This window comes from Opisthocomus hoazin, chromosome 12 (genome assembly GCF_030867145.1).
Source record: "Opisthocomus hoazin isolate bOpiHoa1 chromosome 12, bOpiHoa1.hap1, whole genome shotgun sequence".
Taxonomy (NCBI): domain Eukaryota; kingdom Metazoa; phylum Chordata; class Aves; order Opisthocomiformes; family Opisthocomidae; genus Opisthocomus; species Opisthocomus hoazin.
Window position 1 is genome coordinate 9760402 of NC_134425.1, and position 27341 is coordinate 9787742.

At 39.9% G+C, this 27341-nt stretch overlaps 1 protein-coding gene across 7 annotated transcripts in view; it reads left to right on the forward strand.

Annotated features, from left to right (window-relative positions):
- Positions 1-24569, forward strand: part of ADAMTS18 (ADAM metallopeptidase with thrombospondin type 1 motif 18) — a 198226-nt gene extending 173657 nt beyond the window's left edge. For all 7 annotated transcript variants that reach the window (XM_075433705.1, XM_075433706.1, XM_075433709.1 and 4 more), the window contains 7 exons: positions 7807-7948; positions 9491-9617; positions 14085-14289; positions 16617-16808; positions 17185-17397; positions 18813-18960; positions 22621-24569. In XM_075433705.1, coding sequence (XP_075289820.1) covers positions 7807-7948; positions 9491-9617; positions 14085-14289; positions 16617-16808; positions 17185-17397; positions 18813-18960; positions 22621-22736 — 1143 coding nt within the window. In that variant the 3' untranslated portion in view covers positions 22737-24569. The remainder of the gene's footprint in view (positions 1-7806; positions 7949-9490; positions 9618-14084; positions 14290-16616; positions 16809-17184; positions 17398-18812; positions 18961-22620) is intronic.
- The last annotated feature ends 2772 nt before the right edge of the window (positions 24570-27341 follow it).

Consider the following 27341-nt stretch of genomic DNA (forward strand, 5'->3'; position numbering starts at 1 on the left):
GGAGGATGGATGGGACCAGCGCTCACCAGGTACAGGTTCAGGCAGGTCTGGCGCGTCTGTGCTGAAGGCAATCCCTTCCTTCGGAACACAGCCGTTCTGCAAGATGTTTTCTTGAAAGAGACATCTGAGGCATGTATGAAGAGACAAGGAGGAAACCCAAATAAGAAAAAAAACTTACAATTCTCTATTGTCTTACATATCACAAGTTCAGCCTTGCAGTTCTGTGAAATATTTGTATTTATATCTTAGTTTGTTCATATGCATGTATTTTTTTTATTAGGTTTTTCAATAGTTCAGCTAAGCATGTACCATTTAATCAGACTTTGCAGTCCTAAACACTATTCAAAAATGGGGAAGAGACAAGAAAAAGACTGATAAAGTGTTTTTCTTATTTACCCTGGAATTTCACAAAAAATAAATACACACATATATATTCACATATATTAGATGTATGTCATTATGGGAACCAGTCATACCAAAGAAGACAAAGGGCAGTGAATCTGTCATTTAACTAGGTTGTGGGAGAAAAAATACAAACTATAGTGGCCAAGTATTTTCTGAGGAGCAGGAGGAGAACATTGTGAGATGAATGTGGAATTAAATGCGCAGGACTAGTATTTCCTGAGCACAACTACTGGAAGTGTAAATGCATGATGAGATTTCAGAATTCATCAGAACTCTCTCTGGATTGTTCAAGAATTAATTTCACAGAAGGAGGGAAGGCAAAAAACCAGGAAGCCAGTGCCCTTCAGAATTTGTGTGTCTGTATCCCTCTGAAGTTAGTGTTATTGATACTTCGGTGATTGTGGGTTTGCAGAAACCAATAAAAGCTGAAATGAAAAATATTCATGGATTCAGAAGGCAGTTCCAAAATGGTCACATTCAGGTTAGATGAAATAACAGACAAAGGAGTAGAAATATGATAGTTAAATTATAATCTTGGATCAGAAATTAATAGCAGAAAAATACAGTTTCTGTAGCATAATTGTCTCATCTTAAATTGAAACATACTGGAATCTTTTTTTAATGTAGTTGAATATATTCAGCTCATTTATCTGTCATTTGGTCATAGGTAATCTAAGGTCAGCACTTTCAAATTAAAGACCTTGTCAGTTGTTTTCTGTTAACTGAAAAGTATTTAACTTGAGGAGAAAAAGCCAGTAAATTCATCATTCATTTATCTAGCTTTGCAAATAAGGGCTGCCAGTAGGCACCATCAACTGTGGGAAACACTTTCCGGAAGATGCTGGCAGAGCACAAGGGACATTGCCGTCACAGGGCGCTGCCGACACAGAACTCCTGTGAGGTCCACTCGTGACACCCATTTGCTGAACTATTCAGTCACCCTCCATGACTGACTTGTATGACGGGAAAGATTCTGAAAGGGCAACAGAAACGGAACTGTTATGTGGGCATGAAAAATATTGCATGACCAGGGGTTGATAAACTAACTTAAAAACACAAGAGTGTAATAATTTGGTTTTCCATTCTATCAATAAACGGACAAAGAATTGACTGATTTGAGAAGTCAAATAGGATTTGAGAAAGCACTGTAGACTTTTTCGGGACAAGATAGGATCAGTATCCTCACTGAAGTTTACCTCAAATTTGGTGAAATATTGAATCAAGAAATTGTGAAATCTTGGTGAAAAAATATATTTTGACAGAAATAAGTAATAGATGGAAAGGATGCTTTGCAAAGAGGCAGACATTCACGCGAAGAGAAGGTGAATGGAGCTTCCAGGCAGGAATATGTCTAATTAAAACCAGTAAATCACTTCCTCTGTATCAGTGGTGGTGGGGGGGGGGGGGGGGGGAAGAGAAAGGAGGCCAGGTGGAATGACTTTACTGATGATCTAGCTGCCACTGGGAGAAAGCCAAGTTGCAGTTATAAAGCATTACATTTATTATTAGCTACTAGATGATAAATTTGTACTTATTTCCCCTAAAGAGAAAGTAAGCAAAAGAGAGCTAAGATGTGCTTATAAGATACAGATGTTGATGCAATACAATGGATAAAAGGGTTCTCCTTTAGTGAGGAGAGATTAGCTGGACAGTATCCCTGACGGTTGTACATTTAGCATGTGAACAGTAAAAAAATGGAGACACAATAACAACAGAAGACAAATTTGAAACAGCTGAAGTAGAAATGAGATCATACAGGACCTTTCAAGGATACATTTGTTTTCCCTTTTAATGACCTTAGTGGACTTTCTTGAACAACAATAGTTTGTCATAAGCTTTTAGTTAAGATTGTGTTTAAAGTGACTTTAGAAATATTGAAGGGATAAAGACCCTTTTGTTTTAAGGTTTGGCTTAAGTAACCAATGGGTAATTCTTCCTTTGCTGGTGCTTTCCAAACAGGTGTCTGTCACTTCCCTTTGAAGCTCCTGGTGTTAGCAACTGTCAAGGATCCCATCCAATAACTGCCCATTCAAGACAACGGTCCTGTTTTAAAGCTTGTAAACAGTTTTCCACCAGCATTGTATGCTGCATGCTTAGATTTATCCTACTGAAACCAGAGCAAATGCATAAAAGTCAATGGAATTTGTCTTGATTGAACAGAGAAATCAGAATCTGGCTTAGGGTGTTGGATGTTACAATATCTATCAAACAGCATGTAGATTCACAGTGGAAGAAAACAGCAGGTCTGGCAAGCATGACACAGCCAGACACCAGTCCTCCACACAGAGAAACTTCTGCGTCTGCCCTGACTGGTGTAGCTGATGGCTCACTGCAGATAGCCTAACTCTGGTACATACACCTGAAGAAATTATCAGAGGCTTACAAAGCATGGAGGTGACCCAGCAAACATAGATGCAGTTGTGGACTCGGATCAAAGCTACCACATATGCTGGGATTCCAGGTTCAGGGTCATGCCCACTTTGTAATTTATGCATGTGCAGAATGAGTAAAGATGAAAATACATGAGGCACATACGGGTAAACAGTAGCTATTCCTTTACCTGGCTTTCTCTCTGTGCTCAGCTTCACTCCGTAAATGTCTATTAGGCTGTCACAGAGATAAAGAGCCTTTTTTTCAGCTTGTTACATGCCAGGCATTAGTATGCTTTCCTATACATTGGACAGAATATTGTGGAAGAAAGAGGAGTTTATCTTGTGTAAATTAATCTCTTTCAATTCAGTGCATTGAAAATAACTTCACATATACATATTATAATACAAAACACCTGAAAAGCACAGAGTCAGCCATAACAAAGTGATGCTGATATGCTCTTTAAAAATTTGACCTGCAAAAGGGAGTATTGTATTGGAAACTGAAGATAGGCATGGGGAAAAAAAATAATCTCAAACAAAGGAGCAGATGCACATCTAGTTTAGAAAATGTATTGGTTTAGCTTTGAAATCCAAATTAGCAGCAAAAGGAAAAGGTTCTTTACTCAGGAGAATTCAATTTATCCATTGTTTTAACATTTTGTGCCCTAAGCGAAAGCCACAGTTCTTTTTCTTCAGAATATATCTGGCAGATTCCAGCCGTAGACTCTGTGGTTTTCAGACTCAAGAAGCTGTAAATTTTATAACTCTGCGCCCTGCGGTCAGAGCTGCTGAGTGTTGTGTCTGAAGTCAGGTGGTTGCTGTGTTAAAGGTAGACATTAAACAGTTCTGTTGAGGAACTGGAAATGTTTAAGGAGGTTGTTTGCCAGCTGTAAATTTGGGAGCAAATGCCAGTTGGCTGAAAAGATGCTGGAACGCATCCAGTTAAGTAGACTAGCACTGGAGGTCTTTCCAAATTTGTAGGTCTGATAACTTGGCTGTATATGCAGACTTCAGTTATTGGGTTGTTAAGGAAGGCCTTTATAATGAATGTTTGAAAATACGATAGAAAACTTTTTATATGCTCATTACTTTAGCAAAACTGCAACTTTGCAATAGTATTGCATTCCTGATGAAAACTTGGTTGAACATTATACATTGTATGCTATTTTTCAGCTGAGTGCCAGGGACTTCAAAGTATCTGGTGTTGTGCCCTGCAATATTTTGTCTCCAATATTTTTCCAGAGTTTGATTTTGCCCTTTTTCTAGGTAGCTGGGATGATACAGGTGGAAAGAGACCTGACTGTGATGCAGCTCTTGCTTTGCCAGCATCTCCTCTTGCAGGCTGCTGGTGGGAGAGGGCTCTAGCTTCGGCTGCTGGCCAGGAAGCGGAGAGGAAGTTCACCTCCTCTGCCCATCCCAACTGCGCCTGCTCGCAGTGTGCAAGCAGGGGCTGTAGCCGTGCATGGCCCAGCTCGCCTGGGGCACAGGATTTACCCCACAGGCACTCCCTCAGCAAGAGGCTGCGAGTTCCTGACATCATTGTGTGGTCGTTCTCTGAAGTGATAGATGCTACCATGTCTTGTTCTAACTCATCCAAAATCATTGCCTCTTCTTTCCCTTTGCTCTGTTGAAGCACCAGGAGAATATTGCTCTACCAGGAGTAAAACTGGTTGCCACTTTTATCTTCTCATCCTCCCTCTTCCGTGTTCTGAATTCTGTTGTTCAGGATGCATTCGTTCTGTTTCTTGCCTCTACTATCACAAAGTGAACAGCACTTTCAGAAGACAGGAGTTCAGTCTGATACTTCACAATATTTTTATTAGAAAAGTTTTAAGCTTTACTGTTTTTTTGGCCACTGACACAGCACAGTTTTATGACAGTTGTCAGAATCAAATGAGACGCCGGCTAACCCTTACACAAAGTCTTGAGGTATGGACAAAACCTCCTCCTCTTTCAGCACATGACTTACTAAAAGGCCAGATAGAATTTCAGCCTCTGCACTTGAAGGAACACAGAGCACCTACTGAAATGGGAGAAAGTACATCTTGGCATCCTCGTAGGACCATGAAAGATATGAAATGAAATGAAATAAGACCATGAAAAAAATACCTGACTGTGACTGTTCATACATTAGCCAGATCTTTTCTAACACAAGAAGAAAATAAAGCTACTCTCTGGCATTGTTTCTGGCTGCCTAAGATGCTGAGATCTGCGCTAATACCTTGGACTCATAGGACCTTCCAATAAGTAAAAGCAAATTAAAGCATTTTGAGGTCTAGTCTGTAAGAAGAACCAGGAAAGGAATTGTTTTAATTAAAGAATAGTTTACCAGGGCTCAATTCTTATTAGGGTTAACAGACCCTATTTTTTTCTGAAGCACATGTTCTGAAGCTTCACACATTGGGTATTTGTCTCAGTTTGTCCTTATGAGAAGGACAGTAGAGCAAGCACATTATTGCAACCTGTTTTTTCTAGAAAACTCTAATGCCGGTAGACTTGAGTGACTGTGCAACAGCTGTTTTAACAGATTTGGACTTTTTGCTATCAGCAGTCAGACAGCTTTCTAAAAATAAAAATTTATATAGAAGAAATATTTGCCTTTACTGAAAAAATCTTATAAAACATTTATATCAGATAGTGATGAATAGCCAAGGAAAAAAGTCCTGAAAATTCAGACTGGTAACAGTTTGAATAGAGCATAGCAAATAGGGCGCAGAACCACACTTTAATGAATGAGCATAAAGTAAAATACGGAAACTTTGTAATATGCTCATTAGCGAGCACCATGCGCTGTGAGCACTGAATATGGTAGGGGCTTTCTGGGAAGAGAGTACCAGATCCAGAGATTTAGAGTGCATCTGTGCAGGGCAGCGTGATGTTGCCAGCAGTTTCAATTCTGTTTCCTAATTTCAGTGTTTGATTTCAGTCTTGTTCTTGTACAACAGTTGTGATATACACATACATATATGAACCACCCCTAAAGCAGACACAGTCATACTACTTCTATCAAGAATATTCAGTTAAAATAGAGAGGTCAGTAATCACCCTCAGGTTTGTTTCTTCCATACTCTCACAGGTATTTTAAGGTGCTCATGAATTAAGCTTGGATGGGTGAGATGTAAACTTTCACATGAAAAACTTTAATTTACCTGTGCTTGGAGGATCTTCTAACATGAATCTTCCAATGAGAAGGCACGCACTCTCCAATTCTTTTGGAAGTATTTTGCCTTTAAGAGTCCTAATAGCTATACTCTCAGTTTGGATCATTGTTACGGTTCACTGACTGAAATAAAATTGTTGGCTACTAAGAATGGAAAATAGAACATCCGTTTTTCTTTCTTCTAGAAAAGTAAACAATATTCAGTCCAGATCCTTCATGTGTTCAACCTTATTAAGCTGGAGGTCATGTAAAGTTGGTCTGAATTTTCACTGTCATGGGTAATTTCTGTTTTCCAGTGGGTGCATTTTCAAAATACTTTAAAACCCTTGGCTACATCTGAAAATGTTATATTTCTTGGTCTTACATGACACAAATGCAAGTTTGTTGCTATTTTATAAAACCAGTCTATACAGAGATCAGTTGTACCCACATGGATTGCTTAAGCACTTAGGTTAGACATCATATGAACTTAACTGATATTTGATTAATATTTTGAAAGGTAATCATTAACACAGACTAAAATTGTACTTGAAATGCTAGTGCTTAACAAAAATCATGTTTAGGAGCTGAGGTTAACTGCACCTGCTCTTTATATTACCATGACCAGATCCATGCTGGTGCAGAATTAAAACTTAGTAGAGCTCTGTAACTGTAAACCCTTCCGCTTTTTCTGTTAATTATGAATATAAATGCACTTCCCTGCCAAAAAATAGTTTCTAAAATAAATGTTGTTAAATAGAAATTTCTCCCCAAATTTAGGTATATGTCACATGTTCATGCATCTTGCATTGATTATAACTCAGACTTGAAATGAATACAGTGAATTTTAGAAAGTTGCCTACATGAAAACTGCAATATAATTCCCCACTAAAATAGTACACCCGCAAGAGCCAGGTTCCCTGAGTTAAATGACAAAGATTGTTATTATAGTCAGTAATCACGCTTTCTATAAATTTTCTAAGACATTATGCTAAAACCATGAATAAAAGATTTTTTTTCCAGTCCTTTCTTCCTTGTAGACACCCAGGGACAGGTCCTCTTCTGGACTGAAGCTTTATCAGCTTCAGTCATCATGAGAAAAATACCAGCTGAGGTCTTCCAAACAAAATTTATCACCTGTATGCATAGAAAAATGTTTTTTACAAGTTAAAAAAAAAGTTTATTTTATACCCTCAGCCACACGTACTGAGGAAGCCATCTCTAATCACCTCTATTGCCAGTTCCCACACAGCTACGCAACTGCCTTGCTCAAGCTTCTTTCAGTAAAGCATGTGAGTCCTGTTTACTTAATGAGCAAAGGCTTCTTCATTCACACAAGCCACTGTGGAAGGATCAGCCAGCCTGGACTTTGCTTACTAAATGAGAGAAAATTTCTCCCGTGCCCAAACCCTTCGTCCATCCACTGCGCGGCACATGCAAACCCAGCACCCACCAGTGAGCCCCAGGGAACGCAGGGATCCCCTCGGCAAGGGCTAGCTGCGAGCACCCACAGCTGGGGGGGGGGGAGCGGCTGATACTGCACTGCCGAAGGTCTTTGGCTGCTATTTCATGTCTAGGGAAGGTCTTTCTGCGTCACCAAGCCAGTCAAATGCCTTCTGATTTAAAGGAGTGTTATGCTGAACCGTGTATTCCCCACGCTTCTGTTCTATGCCCTGCAGGTGTTAGTCCAAGCAAACACTTTGCTGTTTAGGAATTACTTCAATGGTTTTTAGTTTATCAAAAAATGAAGTCTCCTGAAAATTCTTTCACAAGCATGGTGTGTATAAATGTCTTATGTGTGTATCATCTTCCTTCAGAATGACAGAATCCTTTTCTTTTTTTAACCCCTTCTCCCTTTTTTTTAACCAAACCCCAAATACCCCTCTATAGATCCTGTTACAAGGCAAAAATCCTGGGATTGCTTGGGAATACACATTTTCCAAAACCAACAACGAAAACAAGACGTCTGTCAAAAAACATAGCTACTCCTGGGTGACAGTGCAGTCAGCGTGCTCAGCTACTTGTGGTGGTGGTAGGTAACTTTCCAATTGCCAATCCTCTGCTTTTTCATTTTTTTAAAGCATCTCAGACATTTCAGCTGCTTTTACTTTTACAAGCACAAGTATCAATACATACAGGGGGTTACACTGAACACCTAGTCCTTTTTTATCTGACAACCTAGAACAGAGATGAAGTACCTTCATACTTCCTTTAGAGTAAAAAAAAATATTCACGCTATTCTCAATTCATGTCACTTACAGTGACTCTGTCTTTTTTCTTTAGGTTGATCCGTAGGCATATAATAGTTTGCTGATGAAGTAATGGGGGAATTAAATATGTGCTTTGATGTTGTTGTAATTTGGGAACATAGAAGGATACCAAATAATGAGTAAAATTTACCTGCAGAGAGTAATCGAAGACTAAAATACTATCAAGACCTTTACTGACAGTTGCACCCTGATCTTCTCACTGTTTACGTATATTTGCGTTCTGCCAAGTCAAATCTGAAATTCTACATAAGCTAAGGATTTCTTATTACCATATTCCTCTAGGTATTAGCTTTGTGCAATCCTCTATTTGTTTTTCTAAATCCTGGATGTTCTGTCAGTGAAAGTAATTCTGGGATGTAATGAAAGCAGAAAACTGGCATGTGGGAAGTCCTGCAAAAAGAACTGAGACTTAAAATTTTACTGGCCTTTAAACTGGAACTGGGTCATATAAATAACACTATATGATGCAGTTGTCTTTAATACCAAGGAATAGGACTGGCTAACCAAGGAAATGCCACCTTATGCTCCTGTATTGGCCAAAAAGTCTAGGTGAAATTCAGGAATATCTTGGTAGCGTGTTGTCAGACTCCACAGCATCTCAATAAAGTGTTTATGGAAGAAAGACCCACCAGGAGCACTGCAGACATCAAATATGACAGCTGTATTTTTCTTGTGTCCCTTTAAAGCCAGTGAAGGTTGCAGCATGGATATAAAGATGATGGAAACAGCCATGTTTCCAGGTTGAACTTGCTGTGCCCAATGAACTGTGTGTGAGGTGAATGATACATCTCAATTCAAAGATAAATCCATAAAATCACTTCATCTCTTAAGGCATTTGTAGTCTTCTCTGTAATCTGTCCTGATGTTGACACTAGATAGAGTTCAGGTACAGGAACCTGCAGAATTCTGATGTCTGTAAAGATATACTGTCAAAAGCTGCAAAATGTTTTGCTGCAGTTTGCCAGCGCGTGAACAGAGCTCGAAGCAAGCATTGCTAGTTTCTGCAGGGAATTAGGATGTGAAGGATTACTAATTTTTGCTGGGGGAAGATTTTGCAAATATATAACTAAATTGTTATAACTAAAATGTTTCATCTGACTTCAACAGTACCTGTGTTACAGAGAAGGAAATTAATGTTAAAAACATGTTGCCAAATTAAATCCTATTTTATTTAGTTCAAGTCAGTGGAATTGTACCAAGGATGAGCTTGGACTTGTTTAGTTAAAATTCTTCCCTGTTACTTTTTCTCTTACATTTTGAATAAACTTTTTATTTTACTGTGTTTCTTTCTAATACTTCCATAGGACATGTTACAGCAAAAGCAATTTGTTTAGAAGATCATCGTACACGCGTTAATTCGTCCTTTTGTGGCCCAAGAATGAAGCCTTTAACTGAAACAAAACTATGCAATACTAATCCCTGCCCAGCACAGTAAGTTCTCTTTATTTTTGTACCTTTTCGCTGTGCCCTATGACTGAGTTTGCCATGAAAGAAGTCCTCTCGGACAGGTACACACAATTGTATAGCCTGCTAGATGAGCCCACTTTTATTCTGTAACGTAAACCAGTAATTGTTTAAAAATGTAACTTGTGTAGGCTTCTGCCCAATGATAATAACAGAGCCGGTACGTCTAATGTTGCTAAGCACGATCTCCCGAGGATCACTTGCAGCTCTGTCACCATCCTGGGGTTAGCTATGTGACACGGAGTAAATCTAAGTTACTTAGAGGCCTGTTCTGCCACCTTTACTCACCTTGAATCAATAAGACCATTTCCAGAGTAAAGTGCTACTCCCCGTGTGGAAGCTTGGCCCCATGACTCAGATTCCACACATTAGGTTAAAAGAATCTTGTGAAGTCTAATTAGTGATTTTTGGACAAAATGTCCCACAGAGTGTTATGATACCAAGAAGAGGACTATCTAAACCAAATAAATAATCAGCAATGCTCCTGGTGCCCACAAAAATAAATATGAAGACATTGCCTCTGTGAACAATCTTATTTTCTAAAAGACATAAGAAAGGTGAGATGCCAAGGAAGACATTGACATATAGATAAGCACTTAGAATCCAGCTGGTCTAAATCAATAGAGGTCCTTTAAAAACAAGGGAATTACACTGATTTATAGTAGCTGTAGTAGGGGTCCTTTGGAAGAAAAAATGTTGTGTGCTTATACAATTAAACACAGTGTTAGTGGCTTAGAATGTAAATGGGTAGATTTAAGGACACATTGGCCATCTTTCTTCTGCTGTTTTTTTCACTTTTGGATTCCCGACTTAGCAACCCTACCATTACTTTAATTTTGTACTAAAGATCAGAAAAGCTGTACTATGTTGGACAAGACATTTCGAGTTTCAGAACAGGAGATTTTCTACAACAATATGCTGAAAAAATTAAAAGTGTTTCAGTGGGAAATACAGCCAGCTGAAGATGCACTGAAGTGCGCAGGCAGCAGAAGGCAGAGGAAATGGAGGAAAGCTCTAGAGCTGGTGTGTCATCTGCTGGTTTGACTCTGCGGTGATAAAAGGAATGGGCAGTAAAAGCAATTGGCTGAGCCCGGTCCCGCGCTTCACAAAAGGAGGCACTTAATGAAGTTTAATAGGAAGCATTCCTCATTTTCTCCAGTCCAGAAGAGGATGAGGGGGGGAAAGCAAAAAGATGCACGTGTTCTGCAGTGGCTTTGTTTTTACTTAAAAATCCATAGTTTGCAATACGTTGACCATACAAAAAAAAATAGTTCAGTAATAGTTTGGAATTTCCTGCAAAATTCAAAGATTACAGCAGAGTACGCAAAATCCAAATGGCAAATTATACACTATGACCACAAAACGATAGAGATAAGGTTGAAATAATGGTAACATGTGACATGAGAGCCCCATGTCCCTGCTTCAGCAGTTTCGTTAGATTGTGTTTAGCCACATGATTTTCCCAATACTAATTTTCAGTAATCTGTGTAGCCAAACACAATCTGTTCATATGCGACTGATCTTCTGCCAGAACTATTTTTATCCAATGAATTCAGTATCATGTACACAGGAATGTATTGTCTATGATGTTCCCAGGAACCTTTTTAAGCTGTTTATGCTTACCTTCGTTTTAATGTGGCATTGTTAGGCTACAAAGCTGCACCAAAATCATACTCATTTCTATTGACCACACACAAAATTTCCATTCCTGTTAACCAGAGACCCCGATGTATTTTGAACAGCCACTGATGCCTATCACTGAAAATGCTAAATATCCATTCTGACGCGCAGTGCAGTGTTTTCATACTGAAATTTCCCTGATAGTCTTAGATTTACTACTTTAAAACACAATGACTTGAACCCTAAGAAAAGTACAAAAAGAAAAACCGTAAAAGCCCCAAGCCACCTCTAGGGAAAAACAATTCAACTCACCAATTAATTATATTTAAAATCCTTAGGATATATTAATGTATGGAGCATCTACATGTAGGACCATGTCTTAAATTAACAGATTGCCATTCAGCTGAGTGAAACTATGCCAGAATATCCCTGCTGAGGAATCTGCCCAGAAAGGCATGGCATATAATATTTCCCATAAAAAAGACTGCCAACATCAAAAAATGTAGTATTAATAAATGCCATGGAGGAAACAAAGAATGCTTAATAGCCCGCAAATAAAGCAAAGCCAAGCACAGTAGGCATAATAGGCAAGCGAAGGAGGTGACTAATAGATGAGATGCAAGCATGTCAGTTTTGTGACATAAAAGAGGCTCCAGACTTACAAAGGTCAGTGAGGAATAATTACTGCATAAGAACAAAGCCTTATTAGTCTGAGTAGGGACAAACTATTGTCCCAACAGTAAGAACATAGAAAGGCATCAGAACTGAACACTGTTGTTGTTGGATTTCAGAGCTGCCAAATCTGGTCATAATTATTTAGTTATTTGAGCTAATGAAAGATACTCTTGGATCACAGCCCAGATAATCTTGGAAAATGGCAGTTTACTAGAGGACATTAAAGTAGGTTTATTGCCCTCTCCTCTGTGAAGAGGGGAACCTTCTGGGCAGTTACGGTGAATAAACTCTTGAACACTTTTGGTTTCTCTACCAATCACTGTCGTCAGAAACATCAAGGCAAACTAATTAAAAGTTGTAAAAAGGATTAAAACTATACCTTTTTTCCAGAAGTTTGTATTGCAATAGTCCAAATATTTAGAAATCAGACAAAAAGGAAACTTCTGACATGTTCTGGAATTACATAACTCCTGACTTTTCACATTAATATTTCTTTGTCCTTAAATTAGTGCTTTTTGTATTTCCCACTACTTTTGGCAGTTACTGAAGTTGCTAAGACTGAGAGTTGGGATTTATTCTATTCCCAAAGGGATTTTTTGAAAATCGGCTTTTGATATATTTTTTATAAATTGAAATTACCTTTGTTTTCAGGCAGATGTGAACAGACAGGCAAATGGGATGTTGTTCATCTTTCACTTACTAAGGAAAAAAAAAAAAAGCTTTCTTGCCATTAAAACTGTATGCAAGCAGCTATTCCAGTGGTCACAGGACTGATGCTGTGAGAAACTGTGGAAGCAGGACAGGCCAAGCAGTTGGATTTGAGATGAGAACATTTGCTGTGGCACAAATTATTAAAGATTTGTAAAACTGCTGTTTTAAAATCTTTAGTTTCATTTCGGTGCTGGATTACCTGAGTAATCATTTAGTCATTCATAATTTCCTTTGTGTCTTCACTTCTGTTTCCTATCTAGTTGTTATTTATGGTCTTACTTTGTGACACTGTGAGCCTTCGAGGACAAAGACACTTGGTTGTATGTTTGCAAAGTGTTCCACAAAGGCTCGGGACCCACTCACTGCTTCAGTAACAGAAATACTGAGCAGCTATTGACATTTCAAAACTGAGTTTATCCTAAGCAATCGGCAATAATTCTTCAGACTCTGTGTAACTTCAGTGACATGATGCGTAACTGAAGCATGCCTGTGACTGGAGTATAGGTTTGCCCAGCAGCTTTTCCTGGTTAAATTTCCTCTGCTTTATGTAGGTTCTACATCATCTGTCTGCCAATTTATTAGTCTGAGGACAATTAAATCCTTAAGACACTAATGACAGGACTGCTGTTTTTAGCGAGCAAGTTCTTTTTTTGTGAACAGAGGCCAGTAAGGTTTGACATAAATACCTCTGGGCAGCACCATGCCAACATTTGTCATGCTGCGTGAATGTATCTACACACAAATGCACTGGGTACATGCTTGGCTAACTTGGCCCCATCCTCTCCCTGCCATGCCGGCTTTCACCTTATATCAGCGTAGGTGAATCTTCCTCCTCTGCCCTGTCTTCCAAGAGAGACGTCAAAAGGAAAATATGTAACAATGAAGGGCAGGACTTTCCAATAATCAAATCTTACTGATTTACAAAACTCTCTCTGTCTGTCTGGCCTCTTTGGCCTCGCGGCTGTTAAGTCTATTTGGAGGTCTCTTCAGCAGCTAAATGACAAAAGTGATCATCCTACCATTTCTTTAGAAAAGATTTTTCTTTTCCTGTTTTAGTGCATTTTTTTCAATTAAAAGCATAGACGTGGTTAAAAAGGAATGGTGATTTGTTAGCTAGACCCTTAGATCTTCTAGATACTCCACTGGTCTCAATGGCAGCATCTCTCTCAGTCCCCAAGCTGGTTCTGGTAGACAAGAACTGTAAATAAGTAATTTTAATTTTTCTAGTTGTGTGACACGTATCATCCCTAGCAAGATGTTCCATGCTTTGAAGATAGATTGTGTAGCTATGTATGACTTTTTGATTGCTTGAACAGATCACCGTACATCAGAAGAGCAGGCTAAGCAGAATCACTGAATAATTCTATGTGTTGATTTTGTAAAGCTAATTGGACTCCTGTGTGTCTAAAATACATTTTCTCCTTTAAGCTGGTCAACAGGTGACTGGAGTGCATGCAGCAAATCTTGCGGAGGAGGGCAGCAAAGTCGTCTCATTCAGTGTGTCCAGAAAAGGGCTTTCCAAAGAGAGGAGGTAGTGGCCCACTCCCTGTGTCCTGTCAGCACCCCGACACAGGTGCAGACATGCAATAGTCAGGACTGCCCACCCGAATGGAGCCCTGGCCTATGGTCTCAGGTAATTCGGAGAAAAACTTCCATTTTTGCCTGATGGCATAATGAAAATGTTGCCAAAAACCCTACTCAGAAAGAAGAATAGTGCAAACTTCATGAAGATCGGTATTTCACAAGTGGCTCTATTCATGAAGATAATATGTAAACTATGTATATATTGTAAGTGGCCTTCCTAAGTGCTCGGACAGGAGGGCTCGCCACAAGTGGACACGTGGTGTCCTTTTCGGTACATAAATATGGGTGGATAATTTTTTCTGGTTTCATAACTTAAGGGTCTATGAATTCTTCAAAGCCATTAACCCCCCTCCGAGGTTACTTCCTACCGCAATAGTAACTTTTCTCAGGGATGACAGTCAAGGAATGAAGAAAGATTTTGGACTAGAGTGGCATATTAATGCACACACATATGTGACTTGTGGGTTGATAAATTTTTTATTTACACATTCACTAATCACTGTGTACTTTTGCCTTTGTTAGAGTAACTGTTCTACTGCAAGTAGAGTACGGCTGCAGTTAACTGCCATGGGGGCATAAGGCCCCTGGGCAGATTCCTGTGTGCACACACCCTGCTTTACAACCCTGCGAAATACCTGACATTAAACTAGCCACAGTTAAAAAACCACACACACGCTTACACAAAACTCACCTCTGCTTTCTTTCTCTACTATTGATGCTGGCATGAACTGTTCATGTAAGGATAAATGAAGTACCGGGAAATCTGAGGTTTAAGAGAGAGCTGACAGTACCCTTATATCAAAAGGAGCTACATTATTTTTATTTTTCCATCTTCAGTTAGTGAGATTCAAGGTGGATTTAAATTTATCGAAAAATCTATTACTTCTGTGTACACTTCTTGGTACTGTTACTCTTTAGGTGGTCACGAACACCTTGACCTAAGCATTCCCACCTGAGAAGCACAGACTGCCTCTCCAGAGGAGTGCCCCGTAATGTACTATGACAGATGAGTCACGACTCAATAGTCCATCGTAACAGAGTTTTAACACTCAAAAAGAAACTTTTTCTTCCAGTGTATGTGACAGAAACCTTAGTGTGGCAGGAGAGCATAAAAACCAGGTATGACAATTAGATACTTTAAAAGGAAGAACAAAGTCTTCAAACACATTCGCACTTTCAAACTTCCCTTCCTCTAAAACTACAAAAAAAACAGAAAAAAAGTTTTACAAAAATCCATTTTCCTCCTCTATAGGAGGTGTACAATTCACGTTGGGATTTTCAAATAAGCCTATGAAAATTAAGTTCACAAGTCCTGCTGAAATGTAGTGAACAGGCCTATTGAACAACTTAGTGAAGATTTTAAGATTCAGCTGAAAGCTTCTACAGCACAGGCTCAAAGGAGTTAAGAGGAAAAAAAAATGCAAAATACCCAGCCTCTCTGCACAAATCAGAGTAATTTTAAATGAAAGAAGTTTTTTTGGGGCGGGAAAGATTAAAACCACAGATTTTCAACATGCAGATATTTCTGTTGCATCCTCAGTACACCTGGGCTTTCATGAAACCTTTTAAAAACATTTGTGGTTAATATGGATAGCGACAGTGCAGACTCTGCCTTGGAACGCGCCCCTTAATTATCAGTAAAAAGATGACCAATTAGAAGAAGATGCAACAAGGTAGGAAGCTGACAGCATTATTTCAGGGCCATTTATTTCTTCATTTCGTCAGAAATGGATCATTCATGCATTCTGTTGTATGCTAAGGCAATGTTTCACCTGAACCATGGTTCAGCAATGCATATTTATTCACTGGTGGCTTGTCCTAAGCTTCAGTTGTAATCCTGGCAATTAAAGTATCTTTGGTCAAACTTCTTAGCCGTTGTCTGCATCAGAGTCTGTCTTGCAGCGAGATTCATTTGGTGAAGGAGTTATGTATAGATTCCCTGGCCAGTTTTCTCTGCTTCCATCTCATCCCTCTAGGCCACGGTGAGGACAAAATAACAAATAGCTGAGAACATCTTGCCGTGGGAGATTTTGCAATGGGAGGTTAGGACCAGCTTTCAACTGTGCTGTCCAGGGAAAAAAGCATTCTGCTCACAAGTCCAGCTTACCTCATCTACGGAAGAGAGATGTTACTTATGTGTTCTACATGGGGGCTGTAAGAGTTCATAGTTTACATTAAGAAAGAACTTAGAACAATGTTTTAGAAGGGACATGCAGATGTTACTGTTACTTATTTACCAATAGAATTTGAAGTTTACTTATATTTTAATGGCAGCTAGACAGCACATTAGCCTTCGTTTCCATGCTCTGCTGTAACATACAAATAATGCCAATTTTCATTTGCTGCACTTCAGATTAGTATTTCTTTCCATCACAGTGCTCCAAGACTTGTGGGAGAGGCATCAAGAGACGGGATGTCTACTGCAAAAGTACTGGTTCTCCCAAGGTTAAAATCTTGCCTGAAAGTATGTGCAGCAGAGACCATAAACCTGAATCCCAGCAGACCTGTGTGCTAGGGCGCTGCCCCAAAAATGACCGACTCCAGTGGGTGGTTTCTTCCTGGAGCGAGGTAAAGTGGTGCGGTTCCACGGCTCACTGCCTGCTATTGCTGCTGTTGGAAACGTGGACTCGGGGACATATGCAAACCATGTGGGGGAAAGCAAGCTGAGCTGTCATTTGAAAATCAGGTGTTCTAGGCAAGCCACTATAAAAACACAGTTCTTACATCCAGATGTAGTCAGATGTACCCTGATGTCTTTGTTTTTCAGGAGTTTCACTGACTTGGATTCATATTTCAGTTTGCACATTACAGAATATGGTCTTTGTGGGTTTAGTTATGTAGTGCTTTTGTAGTTTCACATAATTTGGGGTCACTTGCACATAGCATATTCTCCTTTACCTGAATGTGTTTCTGTAGACCTAAAGGGCGTGCTTTGCTTTTGTAGTGCTCAGCCTCCTGTGGCCCAGGTGTACAAAAGCGAGAACTAAAGTGTGCTGAGAAAAGCATCCATGGGAAATTGATCACCTTTCCTCAGAGAAGGTGTAGAAACATCAAGAAACCAAACACCGACCTGGAAGAAGCTTGTAACAAGGGGGCCTGTCCATCGCAGACATTGTATAACATGGTGTCTGGCTGGTATTCCTCACCCTGGCAGCAGGTAGGAATGGGAAAATTTCTCACCTCTCTCTCCTTGTCCAGGCTAGCACTTGTTCTCCAGCACTGTTTCATGTCTTGGCTTTCATGGAGTTTACAAAAGGAGCAAGTTTCTCTACCCAGTAATTCAAGCAGCATCCCCTAGTGCTTTCCATTACACAGCATTAAAGACAACTGCCATGTGACTGCTGACTCTCTGACACCAAGATTAGAAGGTGAGGTTGCAGTGCTGGGTGTAGAGAGCAGCACACCTAGAAAAGCCATGGCATCATATGCCACAGAATGAACACTATCTGGAGTGGCACAAATCCTGGCAGGCATAAAATGCTGAAGACACCGCTGCTGTGACTATGACAGTATGAGTCCAAGCTACCTACATTAAAGCTAGCCCCAGCCTTACATTGTGCTGTAGTCGTGTCCGGTTGTATGGAGGAGATGCCTCCAGTAGGGACAGTCCACAGGTGTCTCCTGCACGTAGCCATTCCCTGGAGAAGGGTGCACCACTCAGCCACTGAAACATGATGCAACTGCTCCACATCCATCATGTGTTTCAGTGCAGCTCATTTCTTTGTCCTGAAACTGAAGAATGTCACCTAAAAATGTTACTCATGCTCAAGAGGCACTACATTCTACACTCACTTTCCAACACTTTCTTCTCAGTCTTCTTCGAACTGCACTGTGGTTGAACTATTACATATGTATATGCACAATGCATTTGAGCATCTGCACAGATTGCCTGGAATTCCCTAAATACTATGATTAATTACAGGATCAGTCTGTATTTGTTTCTACATTCTTGCAAACAAGCTTCTGTATTTCTGGAACTTATCTACTTTATGAGTCACACATCAATGAGACGCACTCATTTAATAACATCTACATGAAACAATGTATGCTTGACAATTGTAATCAGATGAAAATGATCACATTTATCTTAAAGACAACTTTTCACGAAACACATACAAGTAAAAGGCTTATTCATTTTAAAATACTTCATAGATCTTCCTGCACAGGCACAGCGTTTTCCCCCAGATACTGCCATAATTATGGTTCCAATGGGAGTTTTATCTCTGTTCAGACAGCGGGATTGGGCCCAGAGGCTCAGAGTTCAAAAGAAATCAGTGCAGACAATCACGAACAGATTTTCTAAAATGTTCAGTTCCTGTCTCGATGCCTAAGCAAGGAACCAAATTTTCAGTGGAGTCCTTAAATAACCAAACTTTCGGAAGGGAGAACAGATGCACACATCTTTGAAAAGCTGGTCCTGATGGGGGTTGCTGAAAAGCAACACATCAGATCCTGACCTCTCTCTCTTTCAAAGTCTCTTCCAAAGCCGTTGAAAGTTACTCCTTTGGCTTTCACGGGCTCCCCGAGAGTCTCTGTAATGAAAGACGGCTTTTTCTTTATTCCTCTCTACAGTGTACAGTAACATGTGGAGGGGGAGTGCAAACCCGGAGCGTACAGTGCCTGCGCCAAGGAAGACCAGCTTCTGGGTGCTTGCCCCATCAGAAGCCAGCAGCCCGGAGAGCCTGCAATACCAACTTCTGCCCAGTCCCTGTGAAAAGAGGTAAAACTGTGCTCCGCATGCTGCAGCAGGGCTTGTTGCTTAGAACTCTATGTCCAGCAAAAATCATCTTTTCCAGTTACACCTACTAAAGCTTAGTATTTGGCATGTTCCTTCATAAGTGATTTTTTCCCAGACTTTCCAGATTTACAGTTACTCTCTGATACTACAGCATCTCTCTTCTCAAAGTGAACCCTCTTAAAGCAGACTTGAGAGTATAATTAAGACAGAAGATTTAAAAAACAGGGATATGTTAAAAAAGGATGTCAAAAAGTTATGCTATTTGGTTCTGAGCTGCCTCTTTATACTATCTTGTTGAATAACATAAGAGCATCGTATGCTGGTACTGTTTTAGGGTGAAAAATAGCAACTTTTGAACTAAAAATAAGAACTTGCCATTTATTTTTAATCTTTTGAAGTCTGCCCAAGCTTCAGATTGCACCCATATCCTGGGAGTCCAAAAATACTTTGTCTAGGATGTACTTGTCTTCTTACTGCTTCCGATCAGTGTATAACATGCAGTCAGGGAACATGAAACTAAGCTCTGTCCCCAGTTATATGTCTGCTGTACCCCTCTCCACCTCTTCGGTGTGTTTTGCACTTCTAGAGGAGCAGGAGGAGCAAGAGGCTTTGTGTCGTTCTGAACAATGGCAGGGAATGAATTCTCTCAGAACCACCACAGAAAGAGAGGTGCATTGGCCCCATCCCATATATTTGCTTACAAGCTGGTTACAGTTTGTGACGCCTTAGCTGCAGGGAAAAAAGCTCATGGAGGTCCAGGTTTGTCCCATATAATGCTAGTTATCTAGGTACGCTAAAGCACTTTAACTTTCACAATACTGTACCTTAACTGTCTTCTTACCATTTTAAAACTGGGAGCTGAAAGTAACCTCTGTAAAACCTAGGCCGGATTGCAAGAGAATGGTGGTAATGGAGCTGGGAGCAAAGGTCAAGCTCGGGCCCGCACCTTGTGAATTGACATTAGCCAAGCACCCTTCCCATGTGTACTGATTCCCGGCACTCACTCTGCACAGAAACCCTGTAAAACCCAGTGATACCTTAGCAGACCATTCTACTGCATCAACTCAAGTCATGCAGAGTATCAAACTGATATATTGGGGGACCTGACTCCAAACAAGGATATACAGATGAAATGGTCCTAAAAGGGCTAAGTAGTTCTGCTGCTTTTATAAGTAAATGTTCTTAACACTTCAGATTAACCTTCCTAAAAAAGTTCTGCTGTACTTTGGAGTTCCTGTATTACATCCTTTTCTGTCATGATATGGCAAGCACTTTTCTTTCACCTCTGCCTTCCCCTGCTATATTTCATGTCTGGAGTAATGGCTGTTATTAATTTTGGCCTTGGCCTGTTTCTCTCTCTCCTCACATCTGCAGGAGCCCTTTCCCCTTTATTATAACTGGGTCGTCAGGCTCTAGAGATCAATTATCTCTTCACTGCTCTCTAACTTTCTGTTTAAACCAGCAAAAGGAGAGGGAACCAGCTGTGCTGGAATCACACTGAAACTAATCAGTCTCTGTTATCAGCCACGCAGCTCCAGCTCAGTGATCACAGCCAAGAAATTAATGTTTCGGGGAGAGTTTACACACCTTCCTAGTCAAACTGGGTCATTTCCATCCCTCTGTTAGATGCAGTTACGGTCACTGTAACTCCTAGTAAATCCAACTGCTTAAAATGAATGAGAATTTAAACAACATTTAAATACTTGAGTAAACATAAATAAGGAACTGACAGCCTGATCCACATCCATTGAAGTTTGTGGGACTCTGTGTTCATTCCAATGGTCTTTGGATTAGGTCCCAAGAGTAAAATTTTCATCCATACCTCTGTAATGTTAGCATTGCACTCCGATCTTCAAAAGGGGCGTAAAGATTTATTACCACTGCCTCCTCAATGATTATAATTATTTTTTTTAAACAGCAATTCCTAATTTTTTCAAATTTATCCTTCCATGGCAGGAGAGCTTCTTCCTGACTTAATCAGAACAGCTTTCGTCGCTTTGTGCTGTGCACGTTTTTCAGCTGTTGTCTGCTTTGGGTCCTCCCGGCAGCAAATTCTGGCTGGTGGACAGTAGGGGAAGTAACATGAAAGCTGGTGCTGAACTCCCAGCTGCATCCCTACTGACAGTTAAAGGCACCGAGCTTCCTCATTCCTGGACAACTGTTTGTTCTTTGCATAACATTCGCATTCACAGACAGGCTTATGTTTTTAAAAACTGAGGAATAAAATGTCAGATTTTAAATAAGTTATTATTATTATTTTCTTATTCAGTCAAATAAATTTTAGGGTGATACAGGTATACATCACCTTTGCCATCATATAAAATGGAATCAAAAAAATCAGGGTGGTGACTAATCAAAAAAAGTTCCTGTAGAGAGATGGAGATCACTCCTGGCCCACAGAATATGAAGAAGTTGTCTGTGCTGTGTGAGGGAGCATTTATCTTCTGTGACTCAACTTAGCTGAGTTGAGAACACAGACAACGGTGGCTAGATTTTTCTTCAGTCTCCTTGTAAATTCCTTTTACTGACCATGTAAACAGTAGTTCTGAGAGTCAAATGGAGTCTTTTCCCAGGCTCACAGGAGATTTCAGTTTAGCTATAAATTTTGCTAAACCTCATTTAAATGTCTTCCTGCTCTCTCAGACATGGTGAATTTGTTTATAAATCATCCATATGAATCATCACTCTGCTCTTTTAAAGAAACATAAAGCATCCACTACAACACTACAGAAAGGAGCAACTAAGAAACGTTTTTAGAGCGACTGGGCTGTGTGTATAAATGATCTGCACATAAATCTAAGTGAAATAAAATCTTAATTGAAAAATATGGTTTATTTGGATTTGTAATTAAAAGCTGGCCTTTTCAGAACTCAACATTGTCAGCCTGTCTCTTTTCCCACTGCAGTTAATTAAGATTTCACCAACATGGGATAGTCAAAGTCCTAAAAGCCTGATTCGTGCCACCTAACTAAAGTGTCTAAGAGGGATTTCTTAGGCTCCCTGCAGTCAAACGGAGAGAAGTCAGTCCCTCTTGAAAGTGCTGGAATGCACACACATAGCAGAGCAGCAGAGCACTCTGTGCCCACGTGTGCACAGAGCAGGCAGGGTCCATGCATTCAGATTTCCCCACATTTTTTGTGGACATGTACATATGCTCAAAGCTGCCACGACCTTGAGGTGCAGGTAGACTCCACGTGATGTTGATGGTGACAAGCTATCAGCATCAAGCATGGGGCAGGCTCATTTGTACAAGTCCCTGGCTTCAGAACAACATTCATAATCAGAGATGAAAACACAGACGACTTTTTTTATCCTCTACAGTGGAACTTCCTCCTGTTTTCCTGAACGTCAAAGTGTGCTCTAAATTTTTTATTTCCTGTAGCCTCTGACCCTCCTATTAGTTCTATCTCTATCAAATTAACAAATTTGATCTCTTAACAAATTAAACTTATCTCTTCACAAATTAAAAAAGAAAACAGTATTTTTGAGATGGAAGCTAGTTCATGGTTCCTCTTCTTTGAATTGAGCCATCCATTATGTTTTTAGTATTACCAAATGCATACAAGTGTGCAGAACGCTTGCCTGACTTGTAGACTTGCTAAAACAGAGTCTTACCAGATTGCTTGGATGTCTCTCCTTCAGATGATCCTTCTTGTGTGGATTTCTTCACTTGGTGTCATCTGGTACCCCAGCATGGTGTCTGTAACCACAAATTTTATGGCAAGCAATGTTGTAAATCATGCACGAAGAAGAACTGATAGCAGCGTGTTATCTGAACCCTTCAGTGACAGGATTCTCTTCTTCAATTTATGTTGGAATTAACTTTGCTTTGAGCAAGATGTGGTGCCACATAAACCACTGCTGGAAGAGACATTTTTTCTAAGGGAATGTCTGAGGTACAGTAACTGTTGGAAATATGCTGGAAAAGGAATGTTTCTTTCTCTTTTCTCTTTATTTGCTGACCTCACTAAAGTACAGGGTACTATGGATCACTTGAACACTGAGACTCGAGGGGCAGTTGTTCTTTCTTTGAAAGTGTCATTTTGCACTGTCGTATGTTACGAGGATGAAATTAAGGCAAGGAAGCCTTTTCTGGCTAATTTACCAGAATGCAAAGCAAAAGAGGTTGGGAGCTGAAGGAGGAAGGCTACAGCGCGGCAGCATGACAGATCGCACTATCAAAAGCGCTTCCTCTCGTACTGTGTTAAGATGCTGCCGTCCCAGGGTGAGGAAGCTGGTTACTGCCACTTTCACAGAAAGACATTCAAATGGCTGGTGGCTGGAGAACGCGGCGTCACCCGTGTGACCACAAGAAGTAAATCGTGCACTACAAAGATATATGGTGCTTCTCTATTAGGCTTGCTGCTGGAAAAGCAAGTTTTGCATCATGCTAATGATTTTATTGTTTTGAAGAATTCGTGTTCTGCTTTGTGTAGAAACTCAGAGGTGGTTAACCAGTAACTTGAAATGTATTCCTAGGAATATTCAGCGTTAGAATATTTGGACTTTTAATATTGCTGTGTTACAAGTAAAACAGAATTTCATATTTCAGCTAACTCAAGGAACTCAGATTTATTGAGGTCAATGGTTATGTTTTCAACTTTCTAAGCTCATTAGATATGTAATTTTAAAATTTAAATGATATTTTAAGGTAGTTTTTTTCAGAAGCTAGGTTGTTTGAATGCCAACATACTGAAGAATATCTTCCTTTTAATCTCAAATCTCTCTGCAAATTTTGATTCATCCGTTACCCAAAGGAAATAGCAAGAATATTACAGTCCATTAATTCATGCTAAACTTCTTTAAATAGTTATTTATTCACACAGGTTATAGGAAAAAAAAATGAAAAAGATAAGTGGATGATTTACTCTAACCAAATAAAAGTCAATTCTATTTTTATACATTCTCCTAGTACTTTTATTTAGTTCAGAATCCACCAGCAAACAAAGGAAATGTAAACATAATGATATCTGTAACCATTCAGTATCAAGATGTTCGGTGGCACTGTATATATCAAGTGGTCCAATTTAAGAAGTCTCTGCATTGAAAAAACACCCAACTTATTTGCCAAACCCATTCTGAGACAGAGCTGTGTTCTACTGTAATTTTCTGGGGAGTGCCTATGAGGGACGTATTTATCTAATTCCACCCAATCCCACAACCTCGTTTGATGAATGTAGTTCAGTTTTACTGTTTTTTTAAAGTATCATTTCAGCATAAGACTAGCCAGCTCAGCACTAATGCCAGACAGTGGTCACTTAAAATTAGAAGTTCCTTCTGCAGCAATTTAAATGGAAAACATGTATTCTACGATACTTTAAGAAATGATGATTTGAAACACGTCTTAACCTATACCGCTCTGTCTTGATATTGGACATTGTGTAATTATAACCTTTTTTTCTAGGAAAACTACAAGGTTTTTCTTGTTTTGTTTTTATAATTGTGTCCTTTTTATTATTTGATGTAAAATAATTAATTTATTAATGCATAGCTTTTCCTTTATATTTCTTTGCTCACTGCCTTAAGTGACAACGGAGGAAAGAAAATGGTAGTGTCACAAAGTATGAATTATGGTGTAAAAAAAGCAAAAAATATAAGTGTAATATTTAATTATTTTATAAGCTTTGTAATAAAGTACTCTAACTGTTTCATTATATTTGGAATTGTAAAATTCATGAATAAAATATGGAGGTTATAAGTAAATATCAAGTAATGTAAGTGGTATGTGCATTCACTTGCGTTTGTGTTGATTGTCCCACAGTATCTTTACGTAAAACGTTATCCTGTTTCCTTCTGCTCCGTAACTGGCTAATGCTTGCGACTCCGAGCCCATGCCAGCTCTGTGGAGATGTAGCAACAAAAGCTGCCCCCGCGAAAGGCCTGTTGGTTGAGGCAGTGGAAATTTAGCCACCAGAGCTAAGTGTCACCTCTCTGTCTAACCATGCCCTTACCGTTCAGCGTTTGTAGGGTTAATATTGGTGGGGAACCCTCAAACCAGTGGATTTGAGTGTTAACAAGCCAGTATGATGAATGGGATGGAGGTCACTCCTTTCAGGCACTCAAAGTCAGGCGTATGTGCTAAGGTCATGTGAAACTTCTCTACTTTTGAAGGTCCCATTATACTGGCAAGTGAGGAATGCACGACTGGTAATTCAACAGAGTGAATATATTGTAGTTGCCTTTTAAAAGACGAAGATGTTTCTCATTTGATGACTACCCTACAATTGAAGCAGCTGGCTTGGATTGTGCCCATTTCAGGCACAAAACGGCAAAATGGACATAACTTCATAGTTTTATTTTTGTAACGACACAAAAGCTAAAATACACAAAAATACAGTTGTTCCCTTATGTGCAAGACAAAACTGACCTATTGCTTCTCTCACCAAAGACAGAGGAAACGCGTGTATCACAGAACCAGCGTGATTCTTCCCTCCGTGCATTTATCTGCAAGGTGGTTTGCAAGATAAGAAGCCTCATTCAACACAGCATTAGGTGTTACAGCCTCTCCCATCAGCCTGTGGATACTTTATTTTTCTAAACATGACTCAGCTAAGAAGTTGCCAAGCCCTAGTAGGAACTACATCGATCCACTGGCTCATTTTTTATATATATTATCTAACATGTATTTGCTGCTTTTCCCTTCATTCACCGTCACTCAGTTCTCTGACAACAGCAAGCTATATAGAGTATTGTTGATAGGAAATACTGAGCATGCTTCTGACTTACAGTCTAATCTAGTAGGTGATAATAAGCAATAGATCAGTCTGCTCCTGAAGGATTCCCAGCAAGCGCTCTTTTGAACATGGTTCGGACTAGCAATTTAAATAATTAATATGCCCAGACAAGAATTCAGTCTCTAAACTGCTTTGTGTTCTGGGCTAGAATTTCGGAATTAAAATGAACTGACGGTTGTCAGTGAATTACAGTGTTGGAGATGGATGTTGAAAGGAAATATTGTATAAAGATGTGCTATTTTGTGGTTGGATCAACCCCAAGTCTACAACTGCTTTATTGCTGAGCCCTTACAATGATATTTGGTATACAAAGCTTGGCAGTTTTCTAGAAATATATTGCTGCAAGGCTCACTTCATAAAGCAGAATGGGGTCTTTTCACAAAGGAATATCTCCGTTTCCTGTAGTCAGATTTCATCGCTCAGGTAGAGGATGCATCTGCCTAAAACTCACACAGAAATTTAATGAATGGTTTGATTGTGTAAATCAAACTCAACTATCTCGGATGCCCAGAAGACATGAAATGTTGGAGACAGATGAACGTTTCGCTGCATGTGGTTTTATGGTAACACGATCTACATCCCGTAATTCCTTTGTTTTTCAACAAATCCTATTCAAAAGCATCAATAAAATAAATTAACATTATTATTTCTATTGTAATAGAAGTCTGACCCTACTGAGTCACTGGGAGCCCATTGTGTGCAACACTGTATCCACACGTCACGAAAGGCTTACAGTCCTGCGTGTACAACAAGAAACAATAGGAAAACAACCTGTTAACAGTGAGCTCATTGTGATTAGGAGAAAAAGTGTTGCTCGTGGCTCACTGTCTGTCTGGACACTGCAGAACATTTCAAAGGCAGCTCCATGCAGATAAGATCTGAAAGCACAGTATTGAGGAACTTTATCTTAACTCTCTTTCAAAAGCAAACGCTGAGCATTGCTGAGGTCTGAGAGGACAGCAGAGGGGAAAGGCAGCAGGGAAGCTGGGATACAGTGGAACGAATCAGAAATGAGGTGTGTTCAATGCTGAGTCTTAGCCAAGATAGAGACTATCACGAGAGGGAAGCAATACACATGAATCATTCAAACTGTTAGCCTGGCACTTACCAGGGACTAGAGAGATCCGAGTTCTTGGCAAGGCAGTAAGCCTTCCTTCCATCAAAAAACGTTCTGAAATAAGGAGATGCAGCAGCTAGAAAGTACCTTAAATTCCTCCCCAGCCAATATTGTATGAACAGCCAAATCAAGCTGACCTTCCTGCCTGCTTCCTGCACACTGTGCACCACTATCATAGGTAATTCTTCATCCCCTGCTCTTCAGAACAAATCCAGGTCTGAGCTGGGCTGGAATGTGTCCTCGTATCCCATTCCGAAGTTCTTCACCTTGCAGCTTACAAACAGCACTTGCTTCTCACAAGAACAGTCAGTCACAGACGGTAGCGGGGCCGTCCTGAGTCTCAGACTTGCCCTGCAGATGGTGCAGACGCGGGATGCTACTCACAGCATTTGTGTTGCATTGCCCAGGGGAAGTCATTGCCTCTGCCCTGCGCAGAGGTCATCAGAAGCACACTCCAGCCCGAAGAGCTTGCCTTCTAACAGCCAGCGCACACCAGGCAGGGCTAAGGGAAG